Source organism: Delphinus delphis, chromosome 15, assembly GCF_949987515.2.
Source record: "Delphinus delphis chromosome 15, mDelDel1.2, whole genome shotgun sequence".
Lineage (NCBI taxonomy): Eukaryota > Metazoa > Chordata > Mammalia > Artiodactyla > Delphinidae > Delphinus > Delphinus delphis.
Genome location: NC_082697.1, coordinates 7,965,647 through 7,979,422, shown reverse-complemented (window position 1 = coordinate 7,979,422; position 13,776 = coordinate 7,965,647). Strand labels below are relative to the sequence as shown.

General features: G+C 42.7%; 1 protein-coding gene across 1 annotated transcript in view; it reads right to left on the bottom strand.

Moving 5' to 3' along the window:
• Positions 1–5,911: 5,911 nt before the first annotated feature.
• The window catches only part of CYP24A1 (cytochrome P450 family 24 subfamily A member 1), a 16,450-nt gene continuing 8,585 nt past the window's right edge, over positions 5,912–13,776 (bottom strand). Inside the window, exons 7-11 of the mRNA XM_060032899.1 lie at positions 11,136–11,302; positions 10,259–10,337; positions 9,582–9,779; positions 9,364–9,484; positions 5,912–7,504 (exon numbers count right to left, since the gene is read on the bottom strand). Coding sequence (XP_059888882.1) covers positions 9,374–9,484; positions 9,582–9,779; positions 10,259–10,337; positions 11,136–11,302 — 555 coding nt within the window. The 3' untranslated portion in view covers positions 5,912–7,504; positions 9,364–9,373. The remainder of the gene's footprint in view (positions 7,505–9,363; positions 9,485–9,581; positions 9,780–10,258; positions 10,338–11,135; positions 11,303–13,776) is intronic.

Below are 13,776 nucleotides of genomic sequence, written 5' to 3'. Positions count from 1 at the left end.
ATTGTTTAGCTTTAAACGTCACTAATGCTGATGCTGAGAAACTCTGATTCAACCAGGGTTGGTCTAGATAATTCTGTTAAGAACTTCTGTAGAAAAGGGAAGACAAGTTACTTAATTTATCCAAATCTGTTTATTCATTCATATCCCGGGGTTGGTAACAGTAAGGACTTGTTGCTGTCGCTGTGCATTTAAAAATGAAATAACGGGGGAATTCCCTGGCAGTCCAGTGGTTAGGACTCTATGCTTTCACTGCAGAGGGCCCAGGTTCAATCCCTGGCTGGGGAGCTAATATCCCGCAAACCGCGTGGCCAAAAAAATAAAAAATAAAATGAAATAATGTACACAGAGTGCTGACTACATTGTTGGCACACAGTAAGCACTTCAGTAAATGATTATTATCATCATTATTATTATTACTTTTATTAGCTTATCTCCTAAAAGAAAATGTGGCTTCTGCCTTGCTCTCACTGGGAGAGGTCAGCTGGGCTATAAGTACACACAGGAAACTCTATGAAGATATCCACGTAGTGAAGAACTAAGGCTCCGTCCAAATGGCTAGCAACTTGCTGCCCCACAAGGGAGCCATCTCGGGAGGGGGTTCTCCAGCCTCAGTCAAGCTTTGGGGAAAAAATGTAAATGACTTAAACTGACCCAAGAAGAAAAAGAAAATCTAAATAAACCAATAATCGATAAAGCAATTGACGTGGTGGTCAAACACCTCCATGCCCATGTCAGGGCTGGGTCCATGGCTATGGGATCTTACATGGGCAGTCACATGGGACCCCAAGCTTAGATGGGCACTTGGTTTAATGCCTTGGGCCACTATCTTGAAATTCTTAATTTTTTTTTTTAACAAGAAGTTCCTCATTTTTATTTGACACTGGACCCTGCAAATTATGTAGCCAGTCCTGAGCATACCTGTGTAGTTTTATAGGTGTTTAACTTTTAAGGTACTAATAATCCAAAGCCTTTCTGAAAACAGGAAAAGAAAGCATGCTACCCAGTTCATTTCAGAAGGCTAGTGTAACTTTTCCAGCTTCCAACATCTCTTGATCAAAGTCACTTAGAAATTTAGGGATAAAATGTGATTTCATCAGATCTGCCAGAACATGAATAACTACCAAAGTCATTCATTACTGAGGAAGTTTGATATTGACCTACACAAATGAATTGTCCTTTCCTCAGATGAAGTTGTTTTCTGTTTTGTTTTTTTTTTCTGGTCCTAACAAGGAACATGTTAGACAAACTTATCCTAAGTTCATTCCGGGCTAGTTGATGAGTTAACTATTTTAAGCTCTTCCGGTACTTGTAGACTTTTAAAGCCTTAATATGAATTTTTTCCCAGGTCATTTGCTAGTGAACCTTGGAAAAACTTGGCAAATTGAATGAGTGCTCATCCAAAGTCAGACTCAGCACCTTTAACCAGAAACTCTAAGAAAAATAGATGGAATTAGTCTTGGGAATTTCATTAAGAACACAATGGCCGCATATTCTGCTGTGTCTATGGCCCTGATCTAGCCGACACTGTACTTCTAGAAGGCAATCCTTCTAGAAGCTAAACTTCATGGCTTTGTAATTTTAGTTCCTCATTTTAATTAATAGTCTGCTTCTGTTATTTAATGAAAACCAGAATCCACTTCACTGATGTCTCGAAAACAGGAGTGCCCTCCCTTCTTATTCACTTTCATGTTTTCTTCCTTATTTTCATCTATTCATTTTCAATGAGAAGTAAGATAACTCATGTGGGATTTTACCACAGTCAAAATGTACCTGAAATTAAAAATCTTAAACACGTTTGAGAACAATGATGTTAGATAATTTCCTACAATTTAGGTGTTAAAAAAGAACTAATCAATCCTATCTTGACAGGTGGGATGAGCTTGTCTCCATAGTGAATTACACTGTGGAAAGCAGAGAATTTCCAGAAGGGAACAAGGAACAACTCTTGTAACGTGAGAATAGAATTCCTTTATCCTTAACAAGTATGCAAGTTAATAGATATTTGTTGGATAAATCAGTGCATGATACTGTTCTGATGATTAATCTGGGACTTACTAGGTTCCTTTTTGGACTTTCCTTTTTAATAGGAGGTTGCCCTCAGTTCCTTGCCATGTGGAGCCCCCCCATCAGCCGCTTAGTCATCAAAACCTGCAAAGGAGAGAGTCTCCTGGGAGGACAGATGTGACAATCTTCTATTACATAATCAGGAGGTGAGGTCCCGTCACTTTTGACATAGGCTATTGGTTAGAAGCAAGTCACAGGTCTTGCCCATACTTTGAAGGGGGTTATATAACGATGTGACTAACAGGAGGTGGGAAACACGGAGGCCACCTGAGTGTCTGGGCTCCACAGCCAAATGTCCTGGGTTCAAATCCTGACCCCATCGCATAAGAGTTCCAAGAAACATAAGCATTTATTAATCTCCAAGCCTCAGCTTCCTCATCTGTAAAATGAAAAATCTACTCACACCTTCATCCTAGGGTTATTAAATTCCAGAAATTCCTCATTTCCAGATACGCTTGTGCCATTTTCATGGTTGTTTTGCCTAATTTATATGCTTTGAGAAATATCACTCACTATCATTTCTCCTCTATAATGTAAATCAACTTATTTAAAAAGCAAATTTAATAGTACTACTAGACATTTAAAAAATATTAGTATTACAGAAGATAATTGTAAACACACATTATCAGTAATAAATGTTATTTGTCTGCATACCTCCAAAATTCACCCTGCACATCATTTGTGAAAGGTATATATGCCCCCTTGAGAGGTTGGGGCCAACAGAGCCTGCATGCCACAACTACTGAAGCCCACACGCCTAGAGCCCGTGCTCCGCGACAAAGACCCTGAGTTCATCTCCTCTCGTGAGCACACCAAAATCACAACTATCTGCAGAACAACCATCAATGAAAAAGACCAGAACCTACCACAAAAGATCTTCCACAACTAAAGACATAGAGAAGGAACCACAGCGAGACGGGTAGGAGGGGCAGACTCGTGATACAGTCAAGTCCCATATTCCCAGGGTGGGCGACCCACAAACTGGAGAATAATTACACTGCAGAGGTTCTCCCACGAGAGTGTGACCTCTGAGTCCCACGTCAGGCTCCCCAGCCTGGGGGTCCTGCCCTGGGAAGACGGGCCCCCAGAGCATTTGGCTTTGAAGGTCGGCAGGCTTTAACTTCCGGAGCCCCCCAGGACTGCGGGGGAAATAGCGACGTCACTCTTAAAGGGCCACATAACCTCTCACGCGCACTAGGGCCCAGCACAAAAGCAGTAATTGGATAGGAGCCTGGGCCAGACCTACCTGCTGGTCTTGGAGAGTCTCCCGGAGAAGCGGGGGTGGCTGCTGCTCACTCTGGGGACACAGACACTGGCAGGTGGCATCCTCAGGAATCGTCCTACCGCGTGGACGCTGCCGCTTGCCGGCTTCCGGCGGCTGTCCTCGTGGGAGCCTCCCTCCAGCTCATTAGTGCCAAGGCCTGGCCCTACCCGAAAGCCCATAGGTGCCAGTGCTGGACGCCTCAGGCTAGGCCACTGACTGGGCAGGGACCCAGCCCCACCCATCAGCAGACGGGCTGCCTCAAGACCCCCTGAGCTCACTGCCGCCTCTAGACACGGCCCTGCCCACAAGAGGGCCTCGGACGCAGCTCCGCCCCCCGGCGTTGAGGCATCAGCTCCAGAATCCCCTGCGCCCTGGCCCTGCCCTCCAGGAAGCCGGCTCTGGCCTCGGGACCAGCCTCACCCACCAGGGGGCAGACAATAGAAAACCATAATCCCCCAGTCCGCTCGTAGCAGGCCAGGCAGGCCCTTCGCCGAGACCAGCTGGGCCTGGCTCAGGCCAGGCCAACACAATCTTTGGGACGCCTCAGACCCCATACCCAGCTGTGTTAGGAGCTAGCTCCCTCCATCAGTGACCCGCCATCAGCCCTGAGATCCCTGGGCCCTGCAACCACACTCAGGCTGCTGGAGTCACCTGTGCTACCTTCTGTCGTAGTCACACCTCTGCTCCGAGCACGGATGGTTAAGTCTGCATGGGTTAAAGGTGCATATAATGCAACCCCCCTCCATCACCTGCTTATGAGTAGTAGTTGCCCCATAAATAATTTTCTACTATTCAGAGGAGCGGTGCCAATCTTGTGTGTAGAATCTTGGCTACAAACATCGAGGAAATCCCTTGATCTCTCGATTCTCTCCTTCCTTCCTTAGTTCTTTTCCCTCCCCTCTTTTCTTGCCTCCCTCTCTCTCTCCAAAAATTATCTGGACATCTCAAAAGACAAGTGGACAGCATTCCCAGTGTATCCTCATGAACTGGTTTCCCATAAGCACCCATTAGACTTTTGTTTGAGTTAAAGAATGGAGGTGGCCTTCGGGGAGACAGAATGGGGACTGGAGGAGACATAACGGTAAGCCACAGACGCTGAATGGCATGTATGATTGACAACAATCGTAACAGATCTGTCACGTTCACCTGGGCCGAGCAGTGTACCACACACCCATCTACCAGGCTGTGGCCAGGAGGTTGTGTGAGTTGGCTGAGTCCTGGCTCAGCCACCTGTCAACAGGATGACTTTGGGGAAATGTGCCTGGATTTATTGGTCAGCATAAAGTTCAGAAGCATTATTTATATAATCAGTTTAAAAAAAAACTTTTCATTGTAAAAAACAGTTAAAGTTTGTTTAAACTCTGAGCTTCAGTTTCCTCCTCCACATCTGTAAAATGGAGGTAATTTTAGCCCATTTTTAGAGTGAGTGTATCAATCAGGGCTCCCCCCAAACAGAGACCAACAAATAGGATATATATATATATAGAGAGAGAGAGAGAGAGGGGGGGGGGGGGTCAGCCTCAGCCTCTGGGGGATTTTGATCATCCAGGAAGACATCCTCCAGGAAGCTTGAGCTGTGCTCTGATTGGTGCATAGGAGAGATGAACAGGTGAAGAAAGAGTGCTCCAGGAGGAAAGACATCAGGTGCAAAGACTCGGGGGCAGAGAGTGTTTAAAGGATAGAAGAGACTGGCAGAAGCCAGTGTGGCCAGAGTGCAGAGGCCTCCGGTGGCTCGGGTGCGCTGGGGCCTGTGGGTGAGTGGGCTGTACTTTACAAGACACCGAAGTCCAGCTTAAGGAATTGGATCTTGATGTGAGAGCAATGGGATGCCACAGAAGCAGGGCTGGGACACCGTCGGGCTCGGGTTTTAAAAAGACCAATATGGCCAATGGACAAAGAACAGTCTAGAAGGAAGCAAGATAGAGATCAGTTGGCAGTTTCTGCTGTGGTCCAGAGTGAAGGGGATGGTGGTGTGGATAGAAGTGAATGGAGTAAAAAAAGGAAAGTTATTTTGCCATTCAAATGATCATCTTTTGGTAAAGCTACTGTAAAATATTATTGTAATATTATATTGTAAACTAGCCACATGACAAAATTTTCTAGTGAGACAAAGTTTGAATGTTTAACTTTGGTTGTAAGAAATGTAGTGAAGGGGAGGGGCTTCCCTGGTGGCGTAGTGGTTAAGAATACGCCTGCCAATGCAGGGGGCACGGGTTCAAGCCCTGGTCCAGGAAGATCCCACATGCCGCGGAGCAACTAAGCCTGTGTGCCACAACTGCTGAGCCTGCATGCCACAACTACTGAAGCCCACATGCCTAGAGCCCGTGCTCCGCGACAAGAAAAGCCACGGCAATGAGAAGCCTGTGCACCGCAACAAAGAGTAGCCCCCGCTCGCCGCAACTAGAGAAAGCCCATGTGCAGCAACGAAGACGCAACACAGCCATAAATAAATAAATAACATAAATAAATTTTTTTAAAAAATGAAATGCAATGAAGGGGAAACATCTCACATATTTGAAAACTTTTATTCTTTTAGAGAATTCAAAGAAGATATACAGATGAAATCTGACAACACATGTGGATTTGTAATTCTAAAAAGAATTTCACAGCAGTGAGAAAGCATATACTTATTTTGGTGATGTGCACATATTTGTTCAAAATAAAGATATGAATGTACACTTCTGAAATAGTCTAAAAATGTAACCTAAAAAGGGAAATCTTTATCAAATATACAGAAACATATAGTATGCTTTTAGGAAAAGTAGTAGTAAAAATCTGTGCAAATAAACTACATGTAAACACAATTTTTAAGAGTTTTACAAGTATTGCTTAAATCTATATGCCTTTTCCATTTATGAAATCATATTTTCCCAAGGAGTTCAAGTCACATAACATGGTTTACCTAGTTAATCTATAATGTATGCACACTTTACTACTGACCCATCTATAGCTGGGAAAATTAAGGCAGGGAAAGTCACTGAATATTTTTAAGCCATGACTAAACTTTAGAACATTGCCCTAAACTTCTAAGTCAAATATCATATATATATTTTTAAGTGATGTAAGCAAATTGCCATTAGAATACACACACACACACACACACACACACACACACACAATTTAAAAACTACTGATCCAGTCCTTAATAGATTAAATAGATTCAATGCCATAATTAAATAATTTCAGGATCCTTTAACACAATGATGCCACAGTAAATCATTAAGGCATTCTTAGGAGGTTTTGACTTCATTAAAGTACTTCTTAACATAGAGGTTTTCTCTAATTTTCCAATAATGTTTCTATTTCAAAACAAGAAAAAAAACACAACAGCTTCATAGAGACCTGATAACTTTAACCAATATTTAGTTTTGCTTCTATTATTAAGCAGTATTTCCCCAAATATATTAAACAGAGTTACAACAAATGGATCGTCAATACTACACAGGCCGCCAATAATCTAGCTATAGTCGGTCTTTCATTGTGAAATGTAAACTTCTGAGAAGTGAAGATTCCAGCAGTGAATCTGGTAAAGCTAGGACAGAAACATTTAGTGACTTTATTTATTTATTTATTTATTTAGCGTTACACGGGCCTCTCACTGCTGTGGCCTCTTCCGTTGCGGAGCACAGGCTCCGGACGCGCAGGCTCAGCGGCCATGGCTCATGGGCCCAGCTGCTCCGCGGCATGGGGGATCTTCCCGGACCGGGGCACGAACCCGTGTCCCCTGCATCGGCAGGCGGACTCTCAACCACTGCACCACCAGGGAAGCCCCATTTAGTGACTTTTACCTGACCAACGGATAAGTGCCCAACTGCCCTATACAAGAGAAAACAGGATGATGAGCAATTCTGTGTAAGTCAGGGTGGTGCTGATGTCAGTTACGTTTAAGTTATGTGTAAGCAGGCGGTAAACCCTGTAGAATGCCTGGCATTCCAACAATCTGCTTTCCCTGAGCCAGATACCATCTTAATAAATACCATCAGCTACACAGACAGTACAGCTTCTAGAACAATTGTACAGAAGAAAGAGTATAAACACCTGGGGCTAAATGTTCTTTACATGCTGTTTCATGCTCAGGGTTTTGATGTGTGCTTTCCTGTCATGCAGAAGCCCAAAGCCTCATTCTTGCAAAAGGGTAAAAATTGCTGCTCGTGGTCTTGGTAAAAAAAAAAAAATCTGGAAAATAAAGTATACCCCAATTATACATCAGAGCAGTATAGTTAAACAAGAGGAATTATTAGCAAAAAAATAAATGCTAAAACCAGTAGTGCCCTGGGCTCTTGTGTTTCACCAAGATAACTGTGCACACTGTCCTAGCTGAAGACTGGAAGTTTCGCAATTAAGCTAGAATTCCTTCATTATCCTACTTGATTCAACTCTGTTTGTTGGCATGTTCAGAATCTGACAATTGCCTAATGATACCAGACATGTAGGGAGGAATTCACTGGGCCTCATTCAGAAATTTCATCTGTAATTGCATGTTTCCCGAAATAATCCACCTATCAGCAAATACCCTTGCAGTTAGCAAATAGCAACTAGCTCTAGGCAAATTCTAGGTGATGTCGTTGAAAGGGAAGAGTGACTAAGACTGAGTTTTACCACTGACACCTAATTCTATAAAGCTGTGTATCAGAAATGTCATATTTTCACATCTGATAATACTAGAGATTTCTCAGGCTAACTTCTTATCCCTTCAGTAGTTGAAAATTCATTTTATTGTGGATTAGGGGGAAATAACTAGACTAAAAAAACACCATTTCATCAAGGAAATTAGAAATAAGGCTAAAGTATACTATTAGGCCTATGTTAATTTAAAGGAAATAATTAAGCAGCAATTAAATAGCTGATATATGAATATGGCAAAAATTATGAAGCTGGTATGAGAACACCCACACTGTCAGAAAAGGTAATAAAGGGTATGTTGCAGAAAAAGTATTACATTGTATTTAATACAGGCTGGTAAATATCTCCTCTTCTATGCCAGAGGTCTGTAAATCAAGACCCTATGGTCCAATAAGTACTACCAGCTCTTTTTACAAATAAAGATTTATTGAAATATAGTACTGGTAGGCAGAATCATGGCCCTCAAAAAAGGCTGAGTCCCTAATCCCCAGAACCTGTGAATAGATTACTTTGCATTGCAAAGGGAGTGTTGCAGATGTGATTAAGGTTATGGACCTCGAAATGGGGAGATCATCCTGAATGATATCCTGTCTGAGAGATGCAATAGAAGAAGGATGAGGGATTTGAAGCCTAGAGGCTAGTTGGCTTTGAAGATGGAGGAAGAGGTCATGAACCAAGGAATGGTGGCCTCTAGGAGCTGAGAATAACTCTTAGTTGATGCAAGAAAACAGGAACCTCAGTCTTACAGCCATAAGAAACTAAATTCTGCCAACAACGGAAATCTGTAAGGGAACAGATTCTCCCCTAGAGCTTCCAGAAAGGAACACAGCCCTGCCGAATGACAACTTGATTCTATCCTGGCAAGAGCTGTGTTGAATTTCTGACCTATAGAATAATAAAATAATAAATGTGTGCTATTTAATACAAGTTTTAGTAATTTGTAAGTAATTTGTTTTAGTAATTTGTTATGGCAACAATAGAAAACTAATACAATAGTCACCCCTATTCATTGACCAGTTGTCTGAGGCTGCCCTGAGGTGGAGTAAAGTGGATGTGAGAGAGACCTTATGTCCTGCAAAGCCTAAAATATTTGCCAACTGGTCCTTTACAGAAAAAGTTTGCCCCCCACCCCGATATTCACAAGCAAAAACCATGACAAGCAGCTTGCATCTTGGAGCACTTAGTTGATGCCAGGCTCTGGGCCAGGTATTTTGTATTCATATCATCTTTCTGGATGGATACTATTTTGGTCCCCATTTTACAAACGAAACAAAAAATGTGAAGGCAGAAAGGTTAAGTAACTGTTCAAGGTCACCCAGTGAACCAACAGTGAGCAGGGACTTCAAGCCAAGTATGGTTGACTTCCAAGCTTGGCTCACCTCTTGGCCATTCTCCACACCCCAGATGCTCACCTGAGGCCTCCTATCTCTGGTAGAAAGCAATGGGGAGCTGTCGGCTGGGTACCAGGATGCCCAAGTGCAGCATCTCCACAGGCTCCTTGTCTGTGGCCACGATGTCATATTTGCGGACGATCTGGAACACAGAAGCACAAAAAAGCAGAATCACCCCTCTTCTCCTGCCTTGAGGAATAGCCCAGAATACAGCTGCAGAAATCCCATCAGGGTCTTACCCAGCAGAGAGCCAAGTGCAGCTGGAGCTCGGCTAATCGGCGACCAACGCACATTCTTTTCCCAATGCCAAATGGAAGATGGGCAAAAGGGTTGATCTTTTTCTTGTCTTGAAGCCATCGTTCGGGTCTAAACTGACTTGAATCTTCAAAATTTTCTTCATTGGACCCCAACACATGGGTATTTAGCATCAATACTGTCTAAAAACACACAGAAACACAAAGCACTTAAAGAAAACGTTTGAATAGCAAAATTTACAAAAGCCATCACCTTACAAATGTGAAAGTAACCCACAAAGGTATAATAATGATGAATGCCAACATGTATTGAGTGCTTGAAATGTGCCAGGTGACACTGGCACAATAAATAGGGCATGAACTTTAAAATTTTACATCACATTCTCACAACAATCCCATGTGGTAGGTTTTATTATTCCCATTTTACAGATGAGAAAACTGAGGCTCGCAGAGGTTATGTAACTCACTCAAGGCTATACGTGAATCCAGGTCTGTCTATGGAGACAGAAGACCATTATTCCTAATGCTAGACTACACAACACGTCAACTACATACTGCAATCTACACATTTCCAAAATGAATGCTCTCCCAGTAGAAACGTTTAGGGAGATCTGATGGATATTTGAAAAGGGTAAGGTACAGACTGTACAAATTCTACTTACTCCTTTCGGTAAAGCATATTCCCCCAGAACCATTGCTTTGTCAAGAGTTCGAGTTGTAAATGGCACACTCGGGGTAAGCCTGAAAAAACAAGATCAGAGATGTCTAAGTGGGCACAGACCAAGTTCTAGCTCAAGGGAATGCAGATTCTGGTTAAGTAAATAGTTGCTGCCTGAGTTCTCAAAAAAGGAACATGATCCCAACTCTTTACAAAGAAGTTCTGTCTCTTTCTTCCCAATATTTACACCTCTTGTTTATATTCTTTATCTTATCGTGTTGGTTAAACCCCCAAGTACAAGCCTGCTTCATAGCTGTTAATAGTGTTTGTTCGGTTTCATTCCCCGTACACATTCAAATGTGTACATTGACATGCTTCGCCCTCAAGCTTGTTGTTTGTTCTCGGTTTCTCCCAACTACCCTTCATGAAGTTAAAGATATTTCCTTCTGACCCTAAGACATTGTGAGCTTTGTTTTCCAGAAAAAGAATTTTCAAAGAACATTTTATACAGAGGCTCAAAACCAAAGGTGTCTCTATGTCTTATATAATAATATGGTTCCTTGCTGAGGTTTCATCTCACATCCTTCAATCGTGCCCCTAATCTTAATTATTGCTCATAGCGTCCATTAGAGTATTATGATTACTGATGTAAAGGGCAAGACTCTGACTTTCCAAGATTTAATAGAATTTGCCCAAACGATTTAGGAAATGAGTAATAGAAAAGGAATATGGTCCAAAGGCTCTTTTTTTTTTTTTTTTTGTAGCTTGGTATATGTTTACGAATCAACCGTGGGAGCCATCTGTGGGAGGGCACCCCTCATTATGTGTTGCAGAGAACAGCCTTCTGACATATTCATATTGGCTTAGGCACGTGTTCTTACCGCATAGATTCTTTCAGACAGGCTTTTAAATATGGCATATTCCTCAAATCCTCTGCCCGTGGCATCTGATTCTCAGGCAGTACACTCTGAATTTCCTTAAGAAGCTTTTGTTGCACGTGGGGATTACGAGATAAATTGAAGAGGATCCACATTAAGCTGTTTGCTGTCTGAAAGCCAAATGGACATAAACTTGAGTTTTCTGCAAATAAACTGCCTTAAAACCAGTATGAGCTGGACCAAAGGTGATGCCTACCACCTCGTCATGAAAACATTAGGAGTGACGCCTTTTTACATGTCCTTCCTGGCTGTGCTTCAAACAAATGCCCTGTATGAAAAGTCAGATTTAGTTTCTAAAACACATCAACAAATAATAGCTTATTTCCTGAGGGAATCAAAGTAGAATTCTTTAAATAATCAGCTGCATTAGGACGCAAAATATAGTTTGGTACAAAAATTGAACACAAATGAGGGCATGCAGAACTGGCCCAATGAGAGTCGGATGGACGATTGCAACAGTATCAATTTCCGGGTTGTGATAACAGTTTATCTTATGCACATGTTACCATTGAGGGAAACTTGGTGAAAGATTAAGGGATCCTCTCTATTTTTTTTCTTAGAATTGCATGTGAATCGATAATTATCTCAAAATGAAATTTGTTAATTTTTTAATATAAAAAATAATATGAAAATTGAATGAGGAGAGAGCCTAAGAGTGTTGCTAATAAAAGTGTCTTTTTTTTTTTTAATTTTGCAATGCAAATGCACAAGAAGTTGCATTCCTGGAATTTAACAGAAAGTTTTTTTTGCCACACCCTCAAAAGTTACCACAAAAATAAAAAGGCATTATCTGACCCAGGGTTTCAGCCTCAAGGAAAGAGCCCTGGTAGGAGGCGGCCAACACCAAAATAAGAAATTCTAGCGTCAAGTTGAGTATTTCAAAGAACCAGCCACAATTTCTGACAAAGACTCATGGCCTTTTAAGTGGCATCCTTTATTTCCTTTCCAAAGGCAATGAGAAGAGAAAAAATATTGGCAGAAACAACCAGTGCAGCTTTTAGCTTCATAATACTCACCACTGGTAGTCTTATGTATTTGTCTTTAGGCCTATTTTTGTCTAATTTAAGCCAAATATTCCCATAAAAATGGTCATTGTGTCCTCTCTGCAGACATGAAGACGCTTTTGCTAAGTGCTATGTGCCACTCACATAAATGAGCCAAGTGCAGGACAATTTGGAGCCAATGGTATTTATTATCTTTGGAAGAAGATGCCTCCAAGTAGCCTTCTTCCTGTCAGAGGACCGCCAGCCTCAGCTGCAAATAAACCGTGGATGTCATTATTACAAGAGTCCAATTTACAAAACAGGAAGAGGGCATAGCCACCAAATTAGATACACTTTCAAATTTCTCTGATTTTCCAAATGTGACTTTCAGAATAGCCAGGACTAAAAAAAGAAACAGATTGAACCGTATCAGTGGGTCCCTTACCGCAAGTACCAAATAGAGTTTCCAAAAGGCAGATAACTGTAGCTTTCACCAAAGCCCTGTAAGACAGCCCTGGCCTTTTAGGATAACTGCAGGGGCTGAATGGAGGGGAAGTGGCCTGAGAAACCTCATGGGCACAAAGTATCCCGGCTTGACCTCCACGGAGGAGACACATCTCATAGCGAGTTGGCCTTGCTATTTCCACTCTGTCTCTGCTAGGTCCATTCTCCATCCACCAGCCAGAGCCCACTTTACAAAACATCAATCTGATTAAGTTCCTCCCTCGTTTAAAACACTCCAAGAGATTTCCATCACAGGTGCAGTAAATCCAAATTGCCTCACAAAGGCTCCCGGTTAACAGGGCCCATCATCTTCTCCCCTGTCAACTCTGACCACATGTGCTAGGTCTCCAGTCCATCCTTCTTCCTGCCCAGGGCCTTGCATGTGCCGTTTCCTCTACTTCGAGTGGTCTTCCACCAGCTCTTCCCTTGGCTGGCTCCTTCTCGTTATTCCAGTGTCAGCTCCAATATGACATCTCAGAGAGAGACGACCTCCCCTACCTCTCTATGACTTCACCCTGATGGCTTCTCTCCAGGTCCTGGATCACTATCTGAAATGATCCTATTTCATTATTTATTTACATGTCTATCATCTGTGCCCCAAGACCACTTAAGTTCCACGAGGGGGGGGCTTCCCTGGTGGCGCAGTGATTGAGAGTCCGCCTGCCGATGCAGGGGACGCGGGTTCGAGCCCCGGTCCGGGAGGATCCCACATGCCGCGGAGCGGCTGGGCCCGTGAGCCATGGCCGCTGGGCCTGCGCGTCCGGAGCCTGTGCTCCTCAACGGGAGAGGCCACAACAGTGAGAGGCCCGCGTACCGCAAAAACAACAAAATTAGCTGTTTCCTTTAAACTGAAATCAAGTGTTTCCCAAACTCCCTCTGTTGACAATTTTAAGCAGAAAAAAATATATTGGAATTGCAGAGTATTCCAATGTTTTTAGACTAAATAACATCCACGGTTAGGCACTTTGGGGTAACATGCACAGCCTAAATATATCCAGTTTTTAAAAACCTCGATTATCTACCTTGCTGTGCTGTAGATTTTACTGCTTCTTAATGCCTGTCGCATTTTGCATATTTGTCGTAGCACTTATACCCTC